Source organism: Furipterus horrens, unplaced genomic scaffold, assembly GCF_987537825.1.
Source record: "Furipterus horrens unplaced genomic scaffold, mFurHor1.1.pri manual_scaffold_1, whole genome shotgun sequence".
NCBI lineage: Eukaryota > Metazoa > Chordata > Mammalia > Chiroptera > Furipteridae > Furipterus > Furipterus horrens.
This window is the reverse complement of record NW_028327171.1, coordinates 218,463,019-218,482,860: the sequence shown is the minus strand read 5'-3', so window position 1 is coordinate 218,482,860 and position 19,842 is coordinate 218,463,019. Positions and strand designations below refer to the sequence as shown.

The window sequence follows — 19,842 nt, the reverse complement described above, 5'->3', positions numbered from 1 at the left end:
CGTGGGCCGGGCTTGGGGACACCGAGGTGGCCTGGCAGCGCTCGGGTGCTGCTGTCCTCACATGGCCCACGCCTGGGCGTCCTCTCCCTCCGCCTGGGCACCGTGTCTGTGTTCAAACCCGAGGGCCTTGTGAGGGCAGTTTTCTGTGCTACCCGGTGTCCAGGGTCAGCTCCGCGCTGGCGCGAGGGTCCAGCGTGCTGAGGATGGGGCTGGGGGGGATGCCCTTTGGGAGGGGTGTGGCTGCCAGGTGTGTTCGTGCCTGCTGGCCGGTTGTCTTTAAGGAAGAGACTTTTTAGAGCAGTTAAGAAAAGATTTTACTTTCAGAGAGGGGAAGGGAGGGAGAGAAACATCCGTGTGTGAGAGGAACAGCGATCCGTGGCTCTCGGCTGCCCCGCCGGGCCTTGAATGGGTGACCTTTGGCTTTGCGGGACGACGGTCTGCCCCTGAGCCTCGGGTCGGAGACGTGGCAGCCCTGGGGTTATAGGAAGGGAGCTCAGGCTGTGGCAAGAGGCAGCTCGTCCTTTGTCCCAGGTGCTAACCTGTGGTGTGTTAGGGTTGTGGCTGTTGATGAGTCGGGTGGATACGTCACAGGGCGGTCTCGCTGCCTAAACCTCCGCGCTCGTCCCTTTAGCCCGTCCGTGCGCCTCCCGGGCCCTCCCTGCCGGGGGCTGGGCAGCAGGCACAACCTGCCCTGCGTGGCTCCCGTCCGCTCCGCAGCCCCCCGCCTGGCAGGGGCCGTGCCTCTGTGCCCCCTGAGGGTGTCCCCGGCTGGGGAGGGGACATTCAGGTTTCCTGCAGGAAAAGGGAGGAGGCAAGAAACATGAAGAGGACCTGGGTGAGCTCCCGGCGCTCAGGACCCTGTGTCCCTGACGGGGCCGCCGCCCTGTGTCCCCAGCATCCGCGCGTGGACCCCGAGGAGCTGTTCACCAAGCTGGACCGCATCGGCAAGGGCTCCTTTGGGGAGGTGTTCAAGGGCATTGACAACCGCACCAAGGAGGTGGTGGCCATCAAGATCATCGACCTGGAGGAGGCCGAGGACGAGATCGAGGACATCCAGCAGGAGATCACCGTGCTCAGCCAGTGCGACAGCCCCTACATCACCCGCTACTTCGGCTCCTACCTGAAGGTGCCTGGGGGTGGGGCCTGTGCTCGGGTGGATGCCAGGGGCCCCAGCAGCTGAGCACAACACGGCTTCACAGGGGAGCAGCCCCCAAACCACAGCCTGAGGGGGAGCCCTGGGAGGGGCAGGGCGTGAGTGGGGCCTGCAGGGTCTGAATTGGCCATGTGACCCGCCAGCTGGGACAGCCCCCTGCCGTGGACACCAGCGCCCACTCGGGACTGCCTGGGCATGCGGTGGGCGGGGCATCGGGGCTGAGAGCCGGCCGGACGGCCATCTCCCCTGCTGGTTTCTGATGGGGTGTCACAGAGTGGACTCGGCCACTGGGTCTGTCTGCAGAGCTGCTGTCACGGGTGTGACGGGAGGGGAGCTGGGTGAGGCTGCGGGAGCCGTTTCCAAGGGATGGAGCCCTGCCAGGCAGCATGTGTGATGGGGCTGGGGGGCCTTGGCTCGCTGCCGCGGGCTGACAGGCATTTCTGGGCGCAGAGCACGAAGCTGTGGATTATCATGGAGTACCTGGGCGGCGGCTCCGCGCTGGACCTGGTGAGGTGGAGGCCGTAACAGTGGGCTGCGTGCTGGGGGCAGGGCCCGACTGGCGGTGGCCGTGGGGCCGCCGTGCTGTGCCCTGGGCTCCCGGGCCTGCTCTCCTCGGCTGTCTGGTGCCTAAGGTGTCAGTCAGGAGCCGGCTAAGCCCCAATCCAAGTGCTGGTTTTAGATCCCCTGGTGGGCGCTGAGGGTCCTGGGCCTCTGCTGGCCCATGGAGGGGGGGGGGGCAGGAGGCTTAGTGTCCCCAGACATCCAGGCTCAGGAGTATGGTTGGGACCCCATTTTCATCTGCTACCTTCATAGCGAAGGTAAAGCCAGGGTTTGTTCTCTATGAACAGCCGCCCCCCACCCACCTGATCCGAACCTGAAACTCTTATCTCACTTCCTAAGTGGCTAACAGCAGGAAGCCCCGCCATCCACAGGGTCCCCCCCACCACGGTGGAGAGGCGGCCAAACTCAGGCCCTGGTGACGGTCCGGGTGGTGCGGCAGGAAGGGTGGTCGGCCTTGGTGGACGGGCCCTGAGGCCCTGCTGTTCGTCCCCGTGTGCAGCTGAAACCTGGCCCCCTGGAGGAGACGTACATAGCCACCATCCTGCGGGAGATCCTCAAGGGCCTGGATTACCTGCACTCGGAACGCAAGATCCACAGAGACATCAAAGGTCCCTCGAGGCGCGGCTCTTGCACTGGGCCCCTGAGCCCCGTGACCCTAGAAAGGCCAGGGCATGGGGTGGTAGGCATCTGGGATGTGGGCGTGATCATCAGCTGTTGCCAGAAGACAGCCAGTGATGGGGAGTTTTCTTGGCGCATGTCCCCGTGTGTGAAAACACCTGCGCGCCTGGGGTGAGAGGGACCTTATTTAAGCTGAAAGGGCACGTTCTCGCCTGTGTCAGGTGTGGGCTGGCCCTGGGGCTGGGGGCGCACAGGGTGGGCCCCCCCTGCTTGCTGGCGGCTGCTGGCGCTGCCCTTGGCCGTGGGGCCCTGTCTCGGGCCTGCCAGATCAGAGATGCTGAGGCCCTGGGGACAGCTGTGCTGGTGTCCCCAGGAGGCGGGCGGCTGCACGCAGGGCGGGGGTCTGCGTGGCCCCGAGCGTGACGCCCTATCACCCTCACCCTGCGTGCAGCCGCCAACGTGCTGCTGTCGGAGCAGGGGGACGTGAAGCTGGCGGACTTCGGGGTGGCGGGGCAGCTCACGGACACGCAGATCAAGAGGAACACGTTTGTGGGCACCCCCTTCTGGATGGCTCCTGAGGTCATCAAGCAGTCAGCCTACGACTTCAAGGTGGGCACGGCCGGCGTGCGGGGGGCTCGGCCTGGCTCGGGCGCCCCCAGTGGTCAACGTCCCGTGTGGCTCTGCGCAGGCCGACATCTGGTCGCTGGGGATCACGGCCATCGAGCTGGCCAAGGGCGAGCCTCCGAACTCAGACCTCCACCCCATGCGCGTCCTGTTCCTGATCCCCAAGAACAGCCCGCCCACCCTGGAGGGCCACCACAGCAAGCCCTTCAAGGAGTTCGTGGAGGCGTGCCTCAACAAGGACCCCCGATTCGTAAGCTTTTCTAGGCGGGGCTCGCGGCCCCTTCCTGCCGGCTCCCACCGCGCCCTGGGCCTTGCTAGTCCCGGGGCTGGGCAGGCTCACAGAGGGTCTGGCTGGGGCGGACAGCGCCCGGGGCTTGCCGGAGAGGCCGGGGGCCGGGCCCGCACCCGCCCGGTGACGTGTGTCCGTTCCCTGGCAGCGGCCCACTGCCAAAGAGCTCCTGAAGCACAAGTTCATCACACGCTACACCCGGAAGACCTCCTTCCTCACGGAGCTCATCGACCGCTACAAGCGCTGGAAGTCTGAGGGGCACGGCGAGGAGTCCAGCTCCGAGGACTCCGACATGTAGGCCTGCTCGTCCCGCGGGGCTCCCGCGGGGCGGTGACATGCGAGGGTCCCCACTCCCCGGCAGGGACTTGGGTGCTGGTAGCTGGGGCCTGTGGGTCACCTGGCTCCTGCAGCCTGGACCGGGCCTGAGGCCACCTCGGACAGTAGTGAGGGGGCGGTGCTGAGGGGTGTGTGCTCGGGACCCCCCGAGTCCGGGCCCTCAGGGCTCTCATGACCCTTTCCCCTCCTCGGCAGTGACGGAGATGCTGAGGACGGAGAGCAGGGCCCCATCTGGACGTTTCCCCCCACCATCCGGCCGAGTCCACACAGCAAGCTGCACAAGGGCACGGCCCTGCACGGCCCCCAGAAGGTGTGGTCCCCTGAGCCCCAACCCCACTCATGCAGCGGGGGGTGGGGGGGGCCTGTCAGCTGAGGGAGCGGCACCCCAGCCACAGCGCCCCCGGCCTCTGCCCCGCTAACCCACTGTGGCCTGGCTTCTGCAGTCTGCAGAGCCCGTCAAGAGGCAGCCGCGATCCCAGTGCCTGTCCACGCTCGTGCGGCCCGTCTTCGGAGAGGTGAGGGCCAGGCTGGGGTCCTGTGGGGCAGGGGGTTGTGGCGCCCCGTACACAGGGTTTCCAGCTCCCTCGGAGTGGATGGCGCTTTGACCCGGGGGTGGGCTTCGTAGCAGAAGAACTAGAAAGGGCCGAGACGTGACCCTCTGGGGTTCCCTGGCCTGCCCGTGTCTTCTGCGGCCATGGATGGCTTTGAACTGCACACACGGTGACCAGAAGTGCCCTAGAGGCCTCATTCTTGGCGTCAGGCCTGGGGCAGGGACACTGCAGGCTGACTTACCCCAATGTCTGTGTCACCTGCTGACGGGTGGGCAGTAACACCCTGGGAGGATGGTGCAGCCGGGAGCCCCCACACCCCGCACTCCAGGCAGCAGCAGGCCATGGGACCAACTCCCACCCCCGAGAGCAGCACCTGGAGTCCAGGAAGGGGGGCAGGGTGCAGAAGAGCCTTCCCGAGGAAGATGGGCGCCTGGCAGGGCAGGCATGCTTTGACCCCGACCCCGGGAGCCTGGAGCTGGGAGGAGGTTGTTCGCTGGAGCAGGGGCTGCGCACTGGGCGCGTGTGGGCGCAGTTTGAGCACGTGGGTCCGAGGCCTGGGGAGGCGGTCAGTGTTGGACGGTGGATCTGGCTGCCAGTGTGTGTGTATGGGGGGGGGGGGCTGTAGACCCCTGCAACCCCCACAGTGAGCCCCGTGGGGAGGCAGAGCCCCGCCTGGGGCAGCTGAGGTGTCCTGGCAGGTGCGCAGGCTCCCCCCATTTGTGTCGGTTGTAAGGGGTGTGGCAGGGAGGGCTGGGTGCCCTGTCCCTGATCCCTCCTCCTTGCCAGGCCAGTGATGCAGGGCCCCAGATGCCAGTCACAGGCGCGGGGCTCTGACCAGGCGCATGGTGGTCTGTCCGCAGCTCAAAGAGAAGCACAGGCAGAGCGGCGGCGGCGTGGGGGCGCTGGAGGAGCTGGAGAACGCCTTCAGCCTGGCCGAGGAGTCCTGCCCCGGCATCTCGGACAAGCTGATGGCTCACCTGGTGGACCGCGTGCAGAGGTGAGGCAGCTGGCCAGGGGCCCGGGGTGGCTTTGAGGGTTTTTTTTTTTTTAATTTACTTTTAGAGGGGGAGGGAGGGAGAAAGAGAGAGAGAAGCATCAACGTGTGGTTGCTTCTCCTGCATCTCCAACTGGGGTCCTGGCCCATAGCCCAGGCCTGTGCCCTGACTGGGAATTGAACCAGTGACCCTTTGGTTCGCAGGCCGGTGCTCAGTCCACTGAGCCGCACCAGCCAGTGCAGCTTTGGGGGTTCTCCGTGGTCGTCTCTGGAGGAGGCGCTCAGCCTTTCCGGCCCACAGTGGGCTGCACTGGGAGGTGCCCCCACCGCCCCAGGCTGCTCTGTGCTGCTGGCCTCAGCGGGCGCCCCCAGGGGGCTTCCTGCGGGGCCTGCACCAGAGCCGGGGGCAGTGACAGGACCTGTCCCCTCCAGGTTTTCCCACAACAGAAACCACCTGACGTCCACCCGCTAACGCTGCTGTTTGTGGAGCGGGGCGAGAAGGGTCTCGTTCTGAAGCTCTGTGAGGACCGCGCTGACTTGGAACCCCTGTGGGACAGGCCCGTCCCTGTGCCGTGGGCCATCTGCCTCCTTTCCCCTCCCACTGGGCTGTGGCCCCCCAGCAGCAAGACTCCCTGCGAACCGTGCGGCCTGGGGGCAGCAGGGGCAGCCCCTCCTCCGCCCCTCGGCAGGCTGTCCCCTCCTTGGGCTCGGGTGGCAGCCACCAGAACGGAGGCGCAGAGCCTGTGGAGCGGATCGGCCTTCTCGCCACCCAGGGCCCGCGACGGCCTGCCGTGGTCGTAGCCTTGCCTGGTGGTGGGTCGGGTACTGTGGCTTCTCGTGAGTACGCGTGTCAGCCAGACGTGTGTGTTTCAGAGAACTGAACCTGCGTGCTTCCCTGTCTGCTCTGAGGTGACAGTATTAGTTTTCCTAGAACATGGAGAGGTTCCTGCCACTTTCAATAAAGACCTGACTTAGGACCTGGTTTCTGAGTCATCACAGCACACGGTGACCTCAGAGGGACCCGAGGCAGAACACGGAGACTGCAGACAGGTGCAGAAAGATGCCCTTTATTTCAGCTGCGCACATGCGAGCACAGGAAGGCGTGTGCGTGGGCTCCCACTCGTTAAGCAACAGCAGGAACTAATAAGTTAGAGGCCCTCAACCTCCCAGGGCACACGGGGCTTTGGTTTCCGCTTCTCCAGAGGTATGTGGGGTGGGCACCAGAGCGGCCTGTGCTGGACTTTGGTGCTCCAGCCCTGGCTGACCCAGACTGAAGGGCGGGGCATCCAGGCGCGCTCACAGTGGCCGTGAGTGGGAGTGGGGCCACCCCTGGCCCTGCACCGGGAGAGGGGCCAGGGCTTGGTGGCCATCCTGGGGCTGGGTCCGCATTCCCTCCTGCATGTGTGGTCTTCCCAGGGCCCCAGGGCCAGGGACAGCACTGGGTCTTCAGGGGTACACCATCCCTGCCAGGTGTCCCTGTGAGGCCACCACACTGCTGGGAAGACTGGACAAGCAGTCATGGGGCCTGTGCTGACCGTGGCTTCCTGCTCCGTCCTCACTGAGGCAGGATGGGCGTCACACCTCCTTGGGGGCCCCAGCCCGCCCGGGCGAGCTGCTGGCGCTCTTGATCACCTCCATCCACCTGCAGGAGGGGTGGCTCTCAGGACACCCAGGACGCTCGCTTGGGAAGCAGGGCACTTTTTGGCCATCTGACCAGTGGGCTTGGGCTCCACTGTTTCCCAAGGGTGACCCAGAACATGGAGTGAATGGGACAGGACCAGGGCAGCCCTTCTTCCCAGGACCAGGGCAGGAGGATGGGCAGCCGCGCTGGTACCTCCCAAACGTGTACTTGCTCTCGGCCCGGAAGAAGTAGACGTGGGACTTGAACTGCAGCTTGAAGACGTGCTCCTTGCGGATGCCGTCGGCCTCCCTGGGGATGCTCACGCTGTAGCCCAGCAGCGGGAGGCTGGCTAGCGGGTGGTCGTCCTGGAAGGCGGGCAGCACAGCTCTGTGGGCGCCCCGGCCACCCGAGGCCGGGACTGCCAGCCCCTGTCAGCACCCCTACCTGGTGGGTTTTGTAGAAGAACAAGCAGAAATTGGTGAAGACCACCCAGAGCTTCTGCCAGCCATTACTGTTTTTGAACTTCCTTAGCAGATACCCCGAAAGCTGGTTCTGAAAGAAAAGAAGTGCGTCAGGCAGGGTCCTGAGAGCCCAGCCCCCCAGAGCAGCCCTCCTGGCTGCACCCTCCTGGGCCTCCTGGGAGCAGGTGTGATCCCCAAGAACACAGGCTTCCCCCTCTGCGACCTAACAAGTTTGTTTCCCCCTTAAAACCACCACAAATGCCTGGCGTGAGGACAGGATGCTGTGAGCCTCCCGGAGCCAAGTCTGGAGGCTGCTTTCACGTGGGGGAGGGGCAGGCGTGGAACCTCGGCCCAAGCAGGGTGCTCACTCCCCAGTTAGGGCTGAGCCGCCCTCCATGCGGAGATGAGGCGGGAGCCCTCCCCCTGGGGCGCCCCATCTGTGGACCTCTCCACACCCAGGTGTGTGCCTGACGGGCAGCTCACAGGGGACACTGCTGTCACATGCACCCGGGTGTTAGGCCCCACCTAACGGTGAGCTTGGGGCTCTGCTGTTTCACCCCCAAAGCTCAAAACCCACAGCACACAGGAGGCGACCTGAGGAGCCAGCAGCCAGAGTCCATGACCTGTTAGCACTCGGGCAGTGCCCCCCTGGCTGTCCCCGGGGTCCCCTCCCCAGCAGCCCGCACAAGCAGAGGGTGCTCGTGCCAGCCCCCCTCGCACCTCAACTGCCGCGCTGTGGTCTGCTCGGGAGACGCTGGTGTTCCGGTACCAGCACACGTGCACCGTGGTGTTGGCCCGGTGCGGGCCCTGAGCCTCCGCGGAGCCGTGGGCACTGCGGGCATCTTCTTCTGACTCCTGCTCCAGAGAGGCCTCCTCGGAGGGTCCTGGGGGGGAGCCCGCCCTCTGCTCAGGGATGGACTCGGCCACCCTGGCGAGTGGGGCCCTGGGAGCAGGGAGCTGTCCCTTCGTGCCCAGGTTGAGCAGGCAGAGAGCAGAACCATGCGCGTGGCTTCTGGGGCGAGAGCTCACCCCTTCTCGCCCGGGCGCGACCTGGACTGCTCCTCACGAAACAGCAGGAAACCAGTTCCCGGGGGTCGCCAGGGGTCTCCGCCAGAACTCACTGTGGGGAGGAGTGCACACCGCGCTGCCTGGCAGAGCCAGGGTCGCGTCTCCGCTGCTGCCCTTGGCCGCTTCGATGGCGCTGCTCAGGTCACACGTCCACTTCTCCTTCTCCAGCCGAGTGCTGCGGGGCAGGGGCAGGGGTGGGCGAGGCTCAGCCGGCTCATGGGGCCCACACAGCCTCAGAGGGGGCAGGAGGTTGGGGTGCCTGCCTTGTGGATCTAGACTGCATCCCCCCAGGAGCTTCAAGGGGCAGGAGGAGGGAGGGCAGCACCTTGGGGTAATTGGGGTTCTCTACAGGGTAGTTTGTTCCTGAAACAAGCTGTTTTAAGTCTCAGGATGAGACTGGTTGGTTCCCGGGGGCTCCTCAGCTGCCAGGGCTTCCTGCTGGGAGTCATCTGCCCTGCGCCGGGCCAGGCGCCTGCCCGAGAGGAGGGAGTCACTGGGACCCCTGGCTCCTCCGGGGCGCCCTGAGCACAGCGCAGCGCTGACGACCGAGGCGCGGCTGCCCTGCTGCCTGTGGGCTGATGTGGGAACCCGGGAAAGCGGCCGTTTGCTCCTGAGCCCGGCTGGCCAGTCTCCTGCCACACAGCTGGGGGCCTGGGTGCGGGAAGAGCTGGGCCAGAGCACGTGTGGCCGTGCACACCAGCCACCCTGCAGGCCCCTTTCTGTCGAGTGCTCCGACCCTGCCGTGCAGGGAGCAGCCTCACAGCGCCACAGCCAGTCTGGGGACATTCTCAAACGTCCTGCTTCCCCCTAGCTCCCCACCACTTGGAAGCCCCCACGCCTGGGATGCAGAAATGGAAGGATCTTACCTGGCTGCCACCACGATTGTTTTCTGAGCTGCATAAATAGTGAAGCAGTGTGGGACAGACCACTCACTCTCACTGTCTTCCACCTGGAGGGGGGGAGTGGGGAGAGGCAGGAGTCTGGACCCGGAGCAGGGCTGGCTCACACCCAGCTTGAAGCACAGCACCGCGACACGAAAGCTCTGTGCGGCCCACGTCTACGCTGGTTCTACGAGGGGCTAGGGGAGGCGCAAGGGGTCCCCACGCCACGGCACCAGCCACTCAGGCGGGCGAGCTGTGGGCCACGGCACCCAGCTACTCACCGGTGGGTCCAGCACTATTAGCTGAAAATCAAGCACAGGAAAAACTGTTGAGCATTATCATTACTGAAAAGGGAGCTGAACAGTTCATTCCAAAGAAGTGGTACCAAAACCTAACAGACTCAAACGGGCACCGTGTAATCTCAGTTAAAAATGACCAAGTGAACAAAATATTACCCAGTCAAACCCGAAAGACCGGAAGTTGTCCTGTGACCAGGTAAGTTTGTTCTTGCAAGGCAAGGACAGTTGGACATTCAGAAGCTGATACTAGAAATAAACCTTCCACAAAGTCAAAGGAAAAACAGCGATCATTTCTCTAAATCCTGAAAACAACTTCGCCAAAATCCAAAGTGTTATTTCCGATATCTCAGAATTGGAAGGAAAGTGTTAACATGGTAAAGGTCATCTTTCTCAAGCCAAGAGCTGCCGTCCTCCCCCGGACAGCCAGTGACGGGCCACCTCGCAGAAGGGACCACTCCCCTGTGCAGACCAACGGGACGCCAGCCACCGAGCCTGACGCTGGGCGTGGAAGACCTAAAATCAGCACGAGCCACTGCCGGCAGGAGGGGACTGTCAAGGGTTAGGCTTCCCCCACGTTAATAAGTAATTTTACATTTAAGTGGTGCATGACATATGCGGGTCCCGTGAAATTATCATGCAGCTGAAAAAGTCGTACTGTCTAGTGACCACGTGGTCAGCATACCATGTCACGCAGGAGCTTGTGGTGCTGCTGGTGTGAACGTGCTGGGCAGTCGGGGGAAAGCGCAGCAGCACAGGACGCATGACCGATAACAGATTCCGCCACTGGTGTGCGGATCTACTGTACTTATTTTAGGGGGGGAGCATTCCTTCTGTGATTAAACTCCGTTTACTGTAAAACGGCAGCCGTGCTCCGCTGGCAGCAGCCTCACATCTCGTGTTTACCGCGCCCTTGGTCTCAGGCTGTTTTGTGCGTTTTGTGCGGCCTCAGTGCACAGGGCTCAGTCCCCAGGCGTGTGCAGCCACATCCCCTCGACACTCATGCGTGACTCACCCAGGGCAACTTCCAGCCCAGCAAACCCCGTCCACTATTCAGCGGGACCACTTTGTGACCTTTCCCCCATTTGTATCATTTATACATGTTTGTGCCGTGCCTTGTGTTTGGGTGCACAAACAGCGCTGTGTGACAGCCGCCGACGGCTCCGGTGCAGCCCTGCCCAGCTGCGCGGTGGGTTTGTGGGGGTGCCTTTCCGTTCATGGGAAGAAACATCTGAGAACAGCAGAAAGCTTTTTGGAAAGGACAGATGAGGGATGAAATTCATGCCCCAGGCGGTGACGCCCATGTAACACCACGAGTTGGAGGGTGTGGACGGATGCCGGGACAGGGACACCGCCGAACGCCCCGGAAGAGCCCACGTGTGAAAACAAGGCTTTGATGTGGCAAAGGCAACCCCGGGGTCGTGAGGAAATGAAGGGTCCAGCAAATAACAGGGACACCTGTCAGGGCTGCAGTGAACGGGGGCAGGAAGAGACGTGTCACGCCCGGTGACTGAGCAGTCCTGAGCCCGGTCTGATGAGATTTCAGGGGGTTCCGAAAGGCACAGCAGGGACGGCGTCCGGGAGGGGAGTCCCTGAGACTGGACTGGGAAAGGGAGGCTCTGTAGCAATTTCAGTAACGAAGACAAAGAGCCTTTACTGGCTGAGAAAGAGCCTTTGCAGCTCTACGTTCCCAAGGTTCAGGAGGGGGAGAAGGAGGAGGAATTGAGAAGCTGATGGAGGTACCCCAACAGTTAGCCCTCTCTAGATTAGCTAAGCGCCCGCTTGTAGCCTTGGCTCAAGGGCACAGAACACACTTACTGACGAGCTGACAGCAGCTGTATGTCCCCCACGTGTGGGGCACGCAGACTAGCCGGTGCCCACTGGCAGCTTCGTGCTCCTGTGTTTCCCAAACACACCTGCTGTCGGACTCCCGCCCTGTGTGTGTCTCTCGCTTGAATTTGTGTCTTCAGAGCGAGACGAGAACTGAGGAACAAGCGCAAGGGAAAAGGGCCCCCTGACTCGGGTCTCTCCCCAGTAACAACTGACTGGGGAGGAAATGGGTCATCTAGTAACGTTCAGTGAAACATTTTAGGTAGATTAATTGAATGAGAAAAATGAAACCATGAATGCACTAGAAAATGAGATGCCAGTAGAATCTTGGCACGGGAAGGACCTTCTGAGCCCGCACCAAGGACAGAGACCTAAAGGAAAAAGATGGACAGATGTGACTGTTAAAATGTCTAAAGTCACTCCCTCAACAAGAATGTGCCAGATGCTGTTCTGGAACAAGGCAAACGCAGTCCCCGTCAGGGCGGATTCAATTCCACAAGGTAAAACCAAATCGCAGGCAAAGTAAAAACAGTCGCTAACTGAGGCTTGGCTGTCGTCTCTGTAAACAGCTCCCAGATGTGTACGAGAAGCACATCTGTGGAGACCGGGGGGCCGGGAGACGAGCACCCGGCCACGCGCCACATCAGAGAGGACGAGGGTGCAGCCCCAGCGCCTTCCGGGGCAGCGGCAGGCGCAGCGTCCACGCGCTTAGTGGGACGGGCCGCTAGTGCGGAGCCCGAGAGCCACGGAGCAGCCACACCCCGGCCACCGACACGGCCCACGGCACCCAAACAACGCATTTTGGAATCTGCTTCAAGAACATGGTGGAGGACGTGGGGACAGGCACGCAGGGGTGCTACTTCTGATTCGGGGACCCCAGGTGCCGCTGGGTGTCCCGTGTGGGGTGTCAGTCGCGTCAATGGCTGCTCCTCTCACCTCCACGCGGCGAGGCGGTGGAGGCTCGGGCCGGGGGAGACGTTCTGACGCCTTGCTGGGCAAAACCCGGGCAGGTCACAGAACGGCTTGTAAAGGTGACCCACTGCAGCGGCAAAAAGGACCGACCCCCACGTGGGGCCCTGGGTAAAGTTGCGATTGGTGTTCATTTTCCATTTTCGGGTTTTTTTCTACAGTGAAAGCGCAATTTTTAAAACAGGGGGGCATCTGCTTCCCGTGATGGCAGGTGAGCTCTTTCAAACGCGTCCTCCTTGCTGGGAGCTCCAGAAGCTCGGAGCAGGGCGGAGGGCCGGGAGGGCGACACCCTGGAGGAAGACGGCGGGCCACACACGACAGAGCGACAGAGCGGAGCACAGCCAGACCCACCCACAGACCCCGGGGGCGGGAGGCTGCCGTCGCATGTGCTGGACCCACACACGGGGCCCCGGCTGAGCGCAGACCCCCAGGGGAGGGCAGCCGGGGGCACGCGGCTGTGTGAGCGGGGCCTCTGCAGCGCCCCCATCGGGCGGCAGGAAGCACTGGCCACAGAGGACACGCCAACACCTGGGTCACATTAAAATGAAGAATTTCTGCTCCTCAGAGACGTCAGTGTCATGTTGGAGCTGTGGCAGCGGGGGACAGGGACCCGCTGGACAGAAGTGTGGTGGACGGAGCCCCCCAGAGCAGCAGGACGGCGACGGCCCAGTGGAGGCGGGGGTGAAAGGGCAAACTGGGGGTCACACAAAAGCCCCCCTGAGGGACGGCACAAGGGACGTGGAGGGAAGAAGCCGGGCGCCAGCGTGCGGGGAGCTACTCCAGCCATCGTGAGCGGCCACGTGACCAGCGGTGGTGGCGCCCGCGTGTGTGAAGGACCAACGTCACTGGCGTCGAGAGAAGAGATACACAAATCAAAAAAGTGAAAACCCCACCGTTGCAAGATTTGGGGGTTCGCTTTCCTCTTTCAAAACCTGTGTCAGCCCCCCGCCCCCGCAGCAGCCTACTTAGGGTCTTTCCTCGCACCCCCCCCAACGGCTCCCGGGGGCAGGTGGACCGGGTGAGTTGGGGGCCTGTCCCACAGGTGCTGGTGGTGACCCCAGTGCTGAGTCTGGAGGGGCCGTGGGGGGAGCTGCTTGAGCACCAGGAACAATAAGCACAGCAAGTGGGAGCAGCACCAACACCCAGCAGGCACGTGTAAGGCCACGGGGGGCCACTCACCAGCATGCCGCGCAGCGGGAGGAGGCCCCGGATCCGGAAGTGGCTGGTCCCCGAGACCCCTCTGCTTGTGTACAGCAGCATATCTGAGAACTGAGCGGGGCAGCTTTAGATAAACGCAGCGCAAAAGCAACTTAAAACAAGGAGCAGGGCTTCAACGTCCTGTCAGACCAACTCCCACTCCCCAGGCCCATGGGGCTATCAGATCTGTTCAGCTTGCTGGGGATCTCTGGCAAAAAAGGGATTTTTATTTCATTCCTACAATTGTTTTTGAGCAGAGGTAACTGGCAACCACAGGAAGCAGTGGCTGTGTTGGGCCAGTCACCCTCACGCAGGAGAACGAGGTCTGGATCCACGCCTGGGAGGGGACAGGAGAGCAGGTGGCAGCAGACTTGCTGAGAGGCCTCAGCCCCCAGAGTCAAAGCTGGAGCAGGAGTCCCCACGGCCCCAGGTCTGCGGGCTTTTCTCTGCTGGCTTTGCTCACGCTGCAGGCAGGTGCCCACAGCCCAGGGTAAGGAAGGCAGCTGGCCCAGAGTGTGTTCTGCGACCCTCACTTGGCTCCTGTCTGCCTGAGGCTGACCCCCTCACAGCCCCCAACAGAGCTGCCGCCCTCACCTACCAGGAAGAACATTCTCTGCTGCAGGCCCCTCCTGGTGAGCTTGTGAAGGCAGCCCTCCCGGATGAACTCCTGAAAGACAGCAATGCAGTCCCTCTGTGCCGGCCCAGGACCACCTCCGCAGGCAGCGTGGGGCAGGGTGGCTGCCCCGTGCAGCAGCCCCTCCCCAGAGCCCCTGCCCAGGGCAGCGCACCCCGACCCACGTGGGACCTGCTTCATAGTTTGCCCCCTGGGTACTTGACATTTTTCTTTGCTTTGCAGCTGGTCACGCACTTTCTACCTAGTTAACAACCCTTGCTCTGAAATTCCTCTGTTGAAATACTGGAGTGGGTTCTGCCTCTGACTGATCCACTGTTAACTCAGGAGACTAGGACCCTTGGTTATAAGGTCAGGACTGGAGGATCTAACAACGACTATCAGGGAGGCAGGCACCTGCACAGCACCTACTGTGTGCAAGGCACTGGCCAAGCAGCTGACATCGGTCGCCTTGTCAACCCCCGGGACCCTCCAGCTCCGGGTGGGGGGGTGGGGGCAGGCCACGGCAGTGGGCAGCCTGAGTTCCAGCCTTGGCTCCAGAGTCCACGGGCCCCTGACCCCTGCAGCTACTCTTGTTTATTGGTCCCTTTAATGGCGATTCCCTGGGGCCACCACCTCAGTCACTGTGGGGCACTGGGAGAAACAACAATGTGTAACCAGAGCCCTGCTGACCTCCAGGAGTCCCCAGCCAGCAGCACCCATCAAGGGGTGACAGGAAGTGGAGCTGGACCTGTCGTGGCCCCAGAGGCCCCAACTTCAGGAGGGCAGATCCTCTCGGATACTTTAGTCCCAGTTAATTTCTTTGATCATGAGGCCCCATGTTCTTGGTACCTTCTTGTCACAAGGCTAATGCAGAACATAATTTGCACACCAACACTCCATTACATGCATGTTTCTGCTGAGACAGGAAGCATCCCCACGCGACCAATAAGACACTTTTCTTACACTGACAGTACTGGGTCCAAAGGAACAGGCGTGCGTGGCAGAAGAAGGCGGCCCAGGAGACGTGGGCACATGGGACAGACTAGAGAGTCCAGAACCAACCCCAAGGTGCGGGGACAGCTAGACACCCACCTGGAGAGGACAACGTGGGCCCCTACCTCGTGCCACACACAAAAGTGAGCTCAGAATGGATCAAATGTGAACGTAAAAGCTAACACATAGAAAACTTCGAGAAGAAAACAGGGGTAAACCTTCATACCTCGGATCAGGCAACGGTTTTTCAGCTATGACACCTACAGCACAGCCACGCCCCCCCCCAAAAGAGATAAATTGAGCTTCACCCAAATTAAAACCCTTCGTGTTGTAAATGATATTATCAGGAACGTGGAAAGGCAGCCCACAAAACAGGAGGGTGTGTCTGCAGACCATATTCTGCTCAGGGTCTGCATCCACGGTAGATGAAGAATCTCCCAACTCCAAGGAAAGAGGCAAACAGCCCAATTAAAACGTGAGCAAAGGGTCTGAGCAGGCCTTCTTCTGAAGGAGGCCCACGTGCGGCCAGGGACACGTGGCGAATGCCTGACCCCAGCTCTCAGCAACGCAGTCACAGCTGCGATGAGATGCCATGCGCACCCTCCGATGGCCAGAACTGAAGACACAGAACGTGTGGACACTGGGACCCTCCTAACTCCTGCTGGGAACAAAAAATGATACAGTTCCTGTCGGAAACTAGGACAGTCCCACCAAATGTTAAACACAGGCCTGCCCCGGAATGTGGGGGCTCCACTCCCGCTCCCAGGAGAGCCGGGAGCACCTGTCCACATGTGTTCATGGCAGCATTAATCCCAACTGCCAGCAAGGGACAGCTACCAGATGTCCATCAGCAGATGAAAGACAAACAGACCGTGGGGTGTCCAGAGAACAGGGTGCCATGCTACCATGTGGCGAACCCTGAAAACACGGCGCTGAGTGGAAGGCAGACCTGAAGGCCACACCCTGTAAGATTCTGTAAGAAATGTCTGCAGCGGGTAAACCCAAAAAGACAGAAAGTAGATCGGCAGCTGCCTGGGACCAAGGACCAGGACAGGGACCAGGACGGGAGCGCCTGCTAACACGTCTAGGGGTCTGAAGTGGGATGAGGTGCTCTGGAGTCAGCAGTGGTGGTTGCTGCACAACCCTGAACTATAAAGACCCCTGAAGTGCACACCCTGAGAGGGAGGGGCCGGTGGTGCGGGAATTATGTCTCAACCAAAACGAGGAAGTACCAGCTCGGAAACGGCCCGTCGCTCACCCTGCCCGGGGCGATGAGGCTCTCTATGCCGACCAAGTCCCGCTGCAGCTCCGTCAGCTTCTGCAGGTTCTCCAGCCGGACGAGGCTGTGTTGGAGCGTGGAGGTCACCTCCATGATGACCTCGAGGGCATCTGTGTGAAGAGACCCTCAGTACAGGCAGCTGGGGGGAGGTGGTGCAGGCTCGCCACCCACCCCCCTTTGTGACAGCAATGGGCATCTAAAAAGTCAATTTTAATTCAAGCCACATTCTACTCCAAGTCCACCCTTGGCTTCCGCCCGCCAGGCACAGCAGGTGCGGGTCTCGCAGATGAGCCAAAGCTTGGATTTGTTCAGCCCAGGTGCTGACTGTCCGACACTGGGGTGTGGGCGAGAGGGCAGTCTACGTACATAACTATTTAATGTCACGGGCAAAGCGGTAGTTGTTCTTTAGGAAAAATCCTTCACTACAGTTTAAAGTCTAAATAATTTGCACCTCCAAAGCATCTGTAATTTTCTCCTTGAATGGAGGAGCAGATGCTAATCTTACAGTTCAAGCCAAGTTATGAAACTTCAGAATCCGGAAGGAAAACGTATTCAGATGAAAACGAAATCAGTTGCTGAGCGTGGTCCTCGCAGCTCTGACCAGACCCGGCCCCATCCTCTGGGTGCAGCGGCCACATCTCATCTCCTTGGCACAAACACTCACGGGGACCCTGCCACCGACTGCCTGGCCACCCCTCCAGGCCCCAAGGACCACAGGAGACGCCCACCCCTCCCAGCTGCGCGCCTTCTCAGCTCCAACTCCGTGTGTCTGGGGAAGGGAGGCCTGTGACCCCAGCGCGGCGGTGGGGGCTCGGCCGCGGCCGCAGGGCCCGCTCCCCGTGACCCTGCAGGACAAGCACAGCCCCTCACTGAGCTCCCCAGGTCTGAGGCCGAGAAGGGCCGGCCCGGGGCGGCCCCACGCCCGCAGCGCACGCACCGCGGCAGTCGGCGTAGTCGCGGTGCCCCGGCGCGTAGTGCGCGCACAGCCGCCCCAGCAGCAGGCGGTAGTGCCCCAGCCGCTGCGCGGGCTTCAGCAGGAAGGCGTTGAGCGGCAGGTAGCAGACTTTCTGGAGCTCAAACTCCCTGCACGCCGCCTCCAGCTTCTTGCAGCGCCGGGCGGCCTTCTCCAGCTCCGTCAGGACCTCGTCATGCCGCTGGAAGCAGCCGGTAAACTGCTGTGGGGGCAGCAGGGGGCCCTTCAGGCGGGGGCCGCAGGGAGCGCCGGTCCCCACCCCCACGGCGCGGCCCTGCCCGCCCAGGCTGTCCCCGCTGCTGAGCGTGGGAAGGGCCGCCCCTCACGTAATCCCCTCATCACCCTCTCAGGGTCAGAGAGCACGTCAGGGAGGGCGCGCGGGGGGCGGCTGACGGCAGGGGACATCCATTAGCTGCCTCTCGCGTGTGCCCTGGCTGGGAACGGACCCCGGTTATGGGGTGTCTGTGGGGTGGGGCCCGGCCCACGGGCCCCGGGGCCCCTCCACTTTGCACGGTGACCCGAGGAGGCGGCGGCCAGCGAGGGAGCTCGGGGAGCAAACACGTCCTAACCCCAATCCTGAGCCGCCTCTGCCTCTGTGCCTTGGAGATGCTGCTCAACTCCGCTCCCGAGCGGGGCCCAGCGGACACTGCCTGGGGTACCAGAGAGAGGGGAGCCCTGTGCTGAGGGGAACCCTCCCCTGAGGGGAGCCCTGTGCTGAGGGGAACCCTCCCCTGAGGGGAACCCTGTCCTGAGGGGAGCGCTGTCCTGAGGGGAACGCTGTCCTGAGGGGAACGCGGTCCTGAGGGGAGCGCTGTCCTGAGGGGAACGCGGTCCTGAGGGGAGCGCTGTCCTGAGGGGAGCACTGTCCTGAGGGGAGCGCTGCCCTGAGGGGAACGCTGTCCTGAGAGAAACGCTGTCCTGAGGGGAGCGCTGTCCTGAGGGGAGCGCTGTCCTGAGGGGAACGCTGTCCTGAGGGGAGCGCTGTCCTGAGGGGAACGCTGTCCTGAGGGGAGCGCTGTCCTGAGGGGAACGCGGTCCTGAGGGAAATGTCCTGAGGGGAGCGCGGTCCTGAGGGGAGCGCTGTCCTGAGGGGAACGCTGTCCTGAGGGGAACGCTGTCCTGAGGGGAACGCTGCCCTGAGGGGAGCGCTGCCCTGAGGGGAGCGCTGTCCTGAGGGGAACGCTGTCCTGAGGGGAGCGCTGTCCTGAGGGGAACGCTGTCCTGAGGGGAGCGCTGTCCTGAGGGGAACGCTGTCCTGAGGGGAACGCGGTCCTGAGGGAAATGTCCTGAGGGGAGCGCGGTCCTGAGGGGAGCGCTGTCCTGAGGGGAACGCTGTCCTGAGGGGAACGCTGTCCTGAGGGAAATGTCCTGAGGGGAACGCTGTCCTGAGGGGAACGCTGCCCTGAGGGGAGCGCTGTCCTGAGGGGAACGCTGTCCTGAGGGGAGCGCTGTCCTGAGGGGAACGCTGCCCTGAGGGGAGCGCTGTCCTGAGGGGAACGCTGCCCTGAGGGGAGCGCTGTCCTGAGGGGAGCGCTGTGTGGCACAGTCTGTTGCTGGGCCTGGAGTTACCACAGAAACCCGCGCTACCTTTAACTGACGCATGTTCCTGAGCAGGATGTCCCCAATTCGCTGATTATCGCCAGTGGCAAGGGCACTGGAAGGTCCTTCCCTGGAACAGAGATGGACAAATACGATCAGAACCGGAGGAAGCTAAGGAGGCTCCCTTTAAAGGATAGAAGGTGAGCAGCTGTCACAGTCACAGCCGGAACAGCGACAAGATCCTTCATGGTAGAGGGCCCACACGTGACAGCAACCATCGTCACACACTGGCCATCCTCTATCAGACGGTCATCAGGCAAAGACAGAATCTCACACTTTTAACCTGTTTCATTCCTGTGAATGGGGGGAATAAAGTGACTGTTGTGTCTACCCCTCCCCCCAAGTTTTAAACACATACTTCAGTGAAATAATGGCTCTTGTGACTTCAGTTTCTGACAGTGGCAAGCTCCTGGAAGCGGTGGTGGCGCAGGGGCGGGGCTGCGGTGGGGGACGCGGGGCCGGGCGTTACCAGAGTGCCAGCCGCTGCTCCACCTCGCGCAGGAAGCCTCTGTGGAACTCGTAGATGGGGTCTATGTTGGAGAAGAGCAGGGCCATCAGCTCTGCAGGCATGGCGTCCTCCTTGACCACTGCGCTGCGGAACCACTGCGGGAAGAGCTCGCTGTGACTGAGGGGCCGCGCCCCCGAGGGTCCGCGGCCACAGCACACCCGCCCTGACCCGAGTCCCTGCGACGACAACTCCAATAAGTGCTGTGGTTGTCCTCTTGACTGGCCACCAAGTTTTCACAATCTAAGAGGATAATTCTGGATGAAAAGCTTCAAATGGATACATTCCCAGTTTTATCCAATATTCTAAGCTGACTTAGACACTCTTTAACACAAATATGTTTCGTAGAACAAATACATGTAGTTCTCACGATGGCTGAGAGCTCTTTCTTAGGAGGGCTCTTCTGTCTCTGGTTTAGAATTAAGAAGTGT

General features: G+C 62.1%; 2 protein-coding genes across 2 annotated transcripts in view; one reads left to right on the top strand and one right to left on the bottom strand.

Annotated features, from left to right (window-relative positions):
- Positions 1-875: 875 nt before the first annotated feature.
- STK25 (serine/threonine kinase 25) lies at positions 876-6,103 on the top strand. Its single transcript, XM_090285504.1, has 10 exons — positions 876-1,126; positions 1,604-1,660; positions 2,214-2,322; positions 2,784-2,941; positions 3,021-3,206; positions 3,394-3,539; positions 3,777-3,891; positions 4,025-4,096; positions 4,993-5,129; positions 5,559-6,103. The coding sequence occupies exons 2-10, from the start codon at positions 1,625-1,627 to the stop codon at positions 5,596-5,598; spliced, it is 999 nt and encodes a 332-aa protein (XP_090141630.1). The 5' UTR covers positions 876-1,126; positions 1,604-1,624; the 3' UTR covers positions 5,599-6,103.
- Positions 6,104-6,175: 72 nt separating this feature from the next.
- FARP2 (FERM, ARH/RhoGEF and pleckstrin domain protein 2) overlaps positions 6,176-19,842 on the bottom strand; it is an 80,839-nt gene continuing 67,172 nt past the window's right edge. Inside the window, exons 17-28 of the mRNA XM_090288546.1 lie at positions 19,376-19,509; positions 18,895-18,976; positions 17,272-17,509; positions 16,314-16,444; positions 14,048-14,116; positions 13,432-13,521; positions 9,143-9,225; positions 8,376-8,451; positions 7,929-8,126; positions 7,192-7,299; positions 6,961-7,112; positions 6,176-6,768 (exon numbers count right to left, since the gene is read on the bottom strand). Coding sequence (XP_090144672.1) covers positions 6,702-6,768; positions 6,961-7,112; positions 7,192-7,299; positions 7,929-8,126; positions 8,376-8,451; positions 9,143-9,225; positions 13,432-13,521; positions 14,048-14,116; positions 16,314-16,444; positions 17,272-17,509; positions 18,895-18,976; positions 19,376-19,509 — 1,428 coding nt within the window. The 3' untranslated portion in view covers positions 6,176-6,701. The remainder of the gene's footprint in view (positions 6,769-6,960; positions 7,113-7,191; positions 7,300-7,928; positions 8,127-8,375; positions 8,452-9,142; positions 9,226-13,431; positions 13,522-14,047; positions 14,117-16,313; positions 16,445-17,271; positions 17,510-18,894; positions 18,977-19,375; positions 19,510-19,842) is intronic.

What these genes read in the sequence shown, in the direction of transcription:
- STK25 (XM_090285504.1), top strand. Translation starts at nt 1,625, where the DNA reads ATGGAGTACCTGGGCGGCGGCTCCGCGCTGGACCTG. An exon ending in AGTCAGCCTACGACTTCAAG is followed by an intron (nt 2,942 to 3,020) that starts GTGGGCACGGCC and finishes GGCTCTGCGCAG; the next exon opens with GCCGACATCTGGTCGCTGGG. An exon ending in TGCGGCCCGTCTTCGGAGAG is followed by an intron (nt 4,097 to 4,992) that starts GTGAGGGCCAGG and finishes GTCTGTCCGCAG; the next exon opens with CTCAAAGAGAAGCACAGGCA.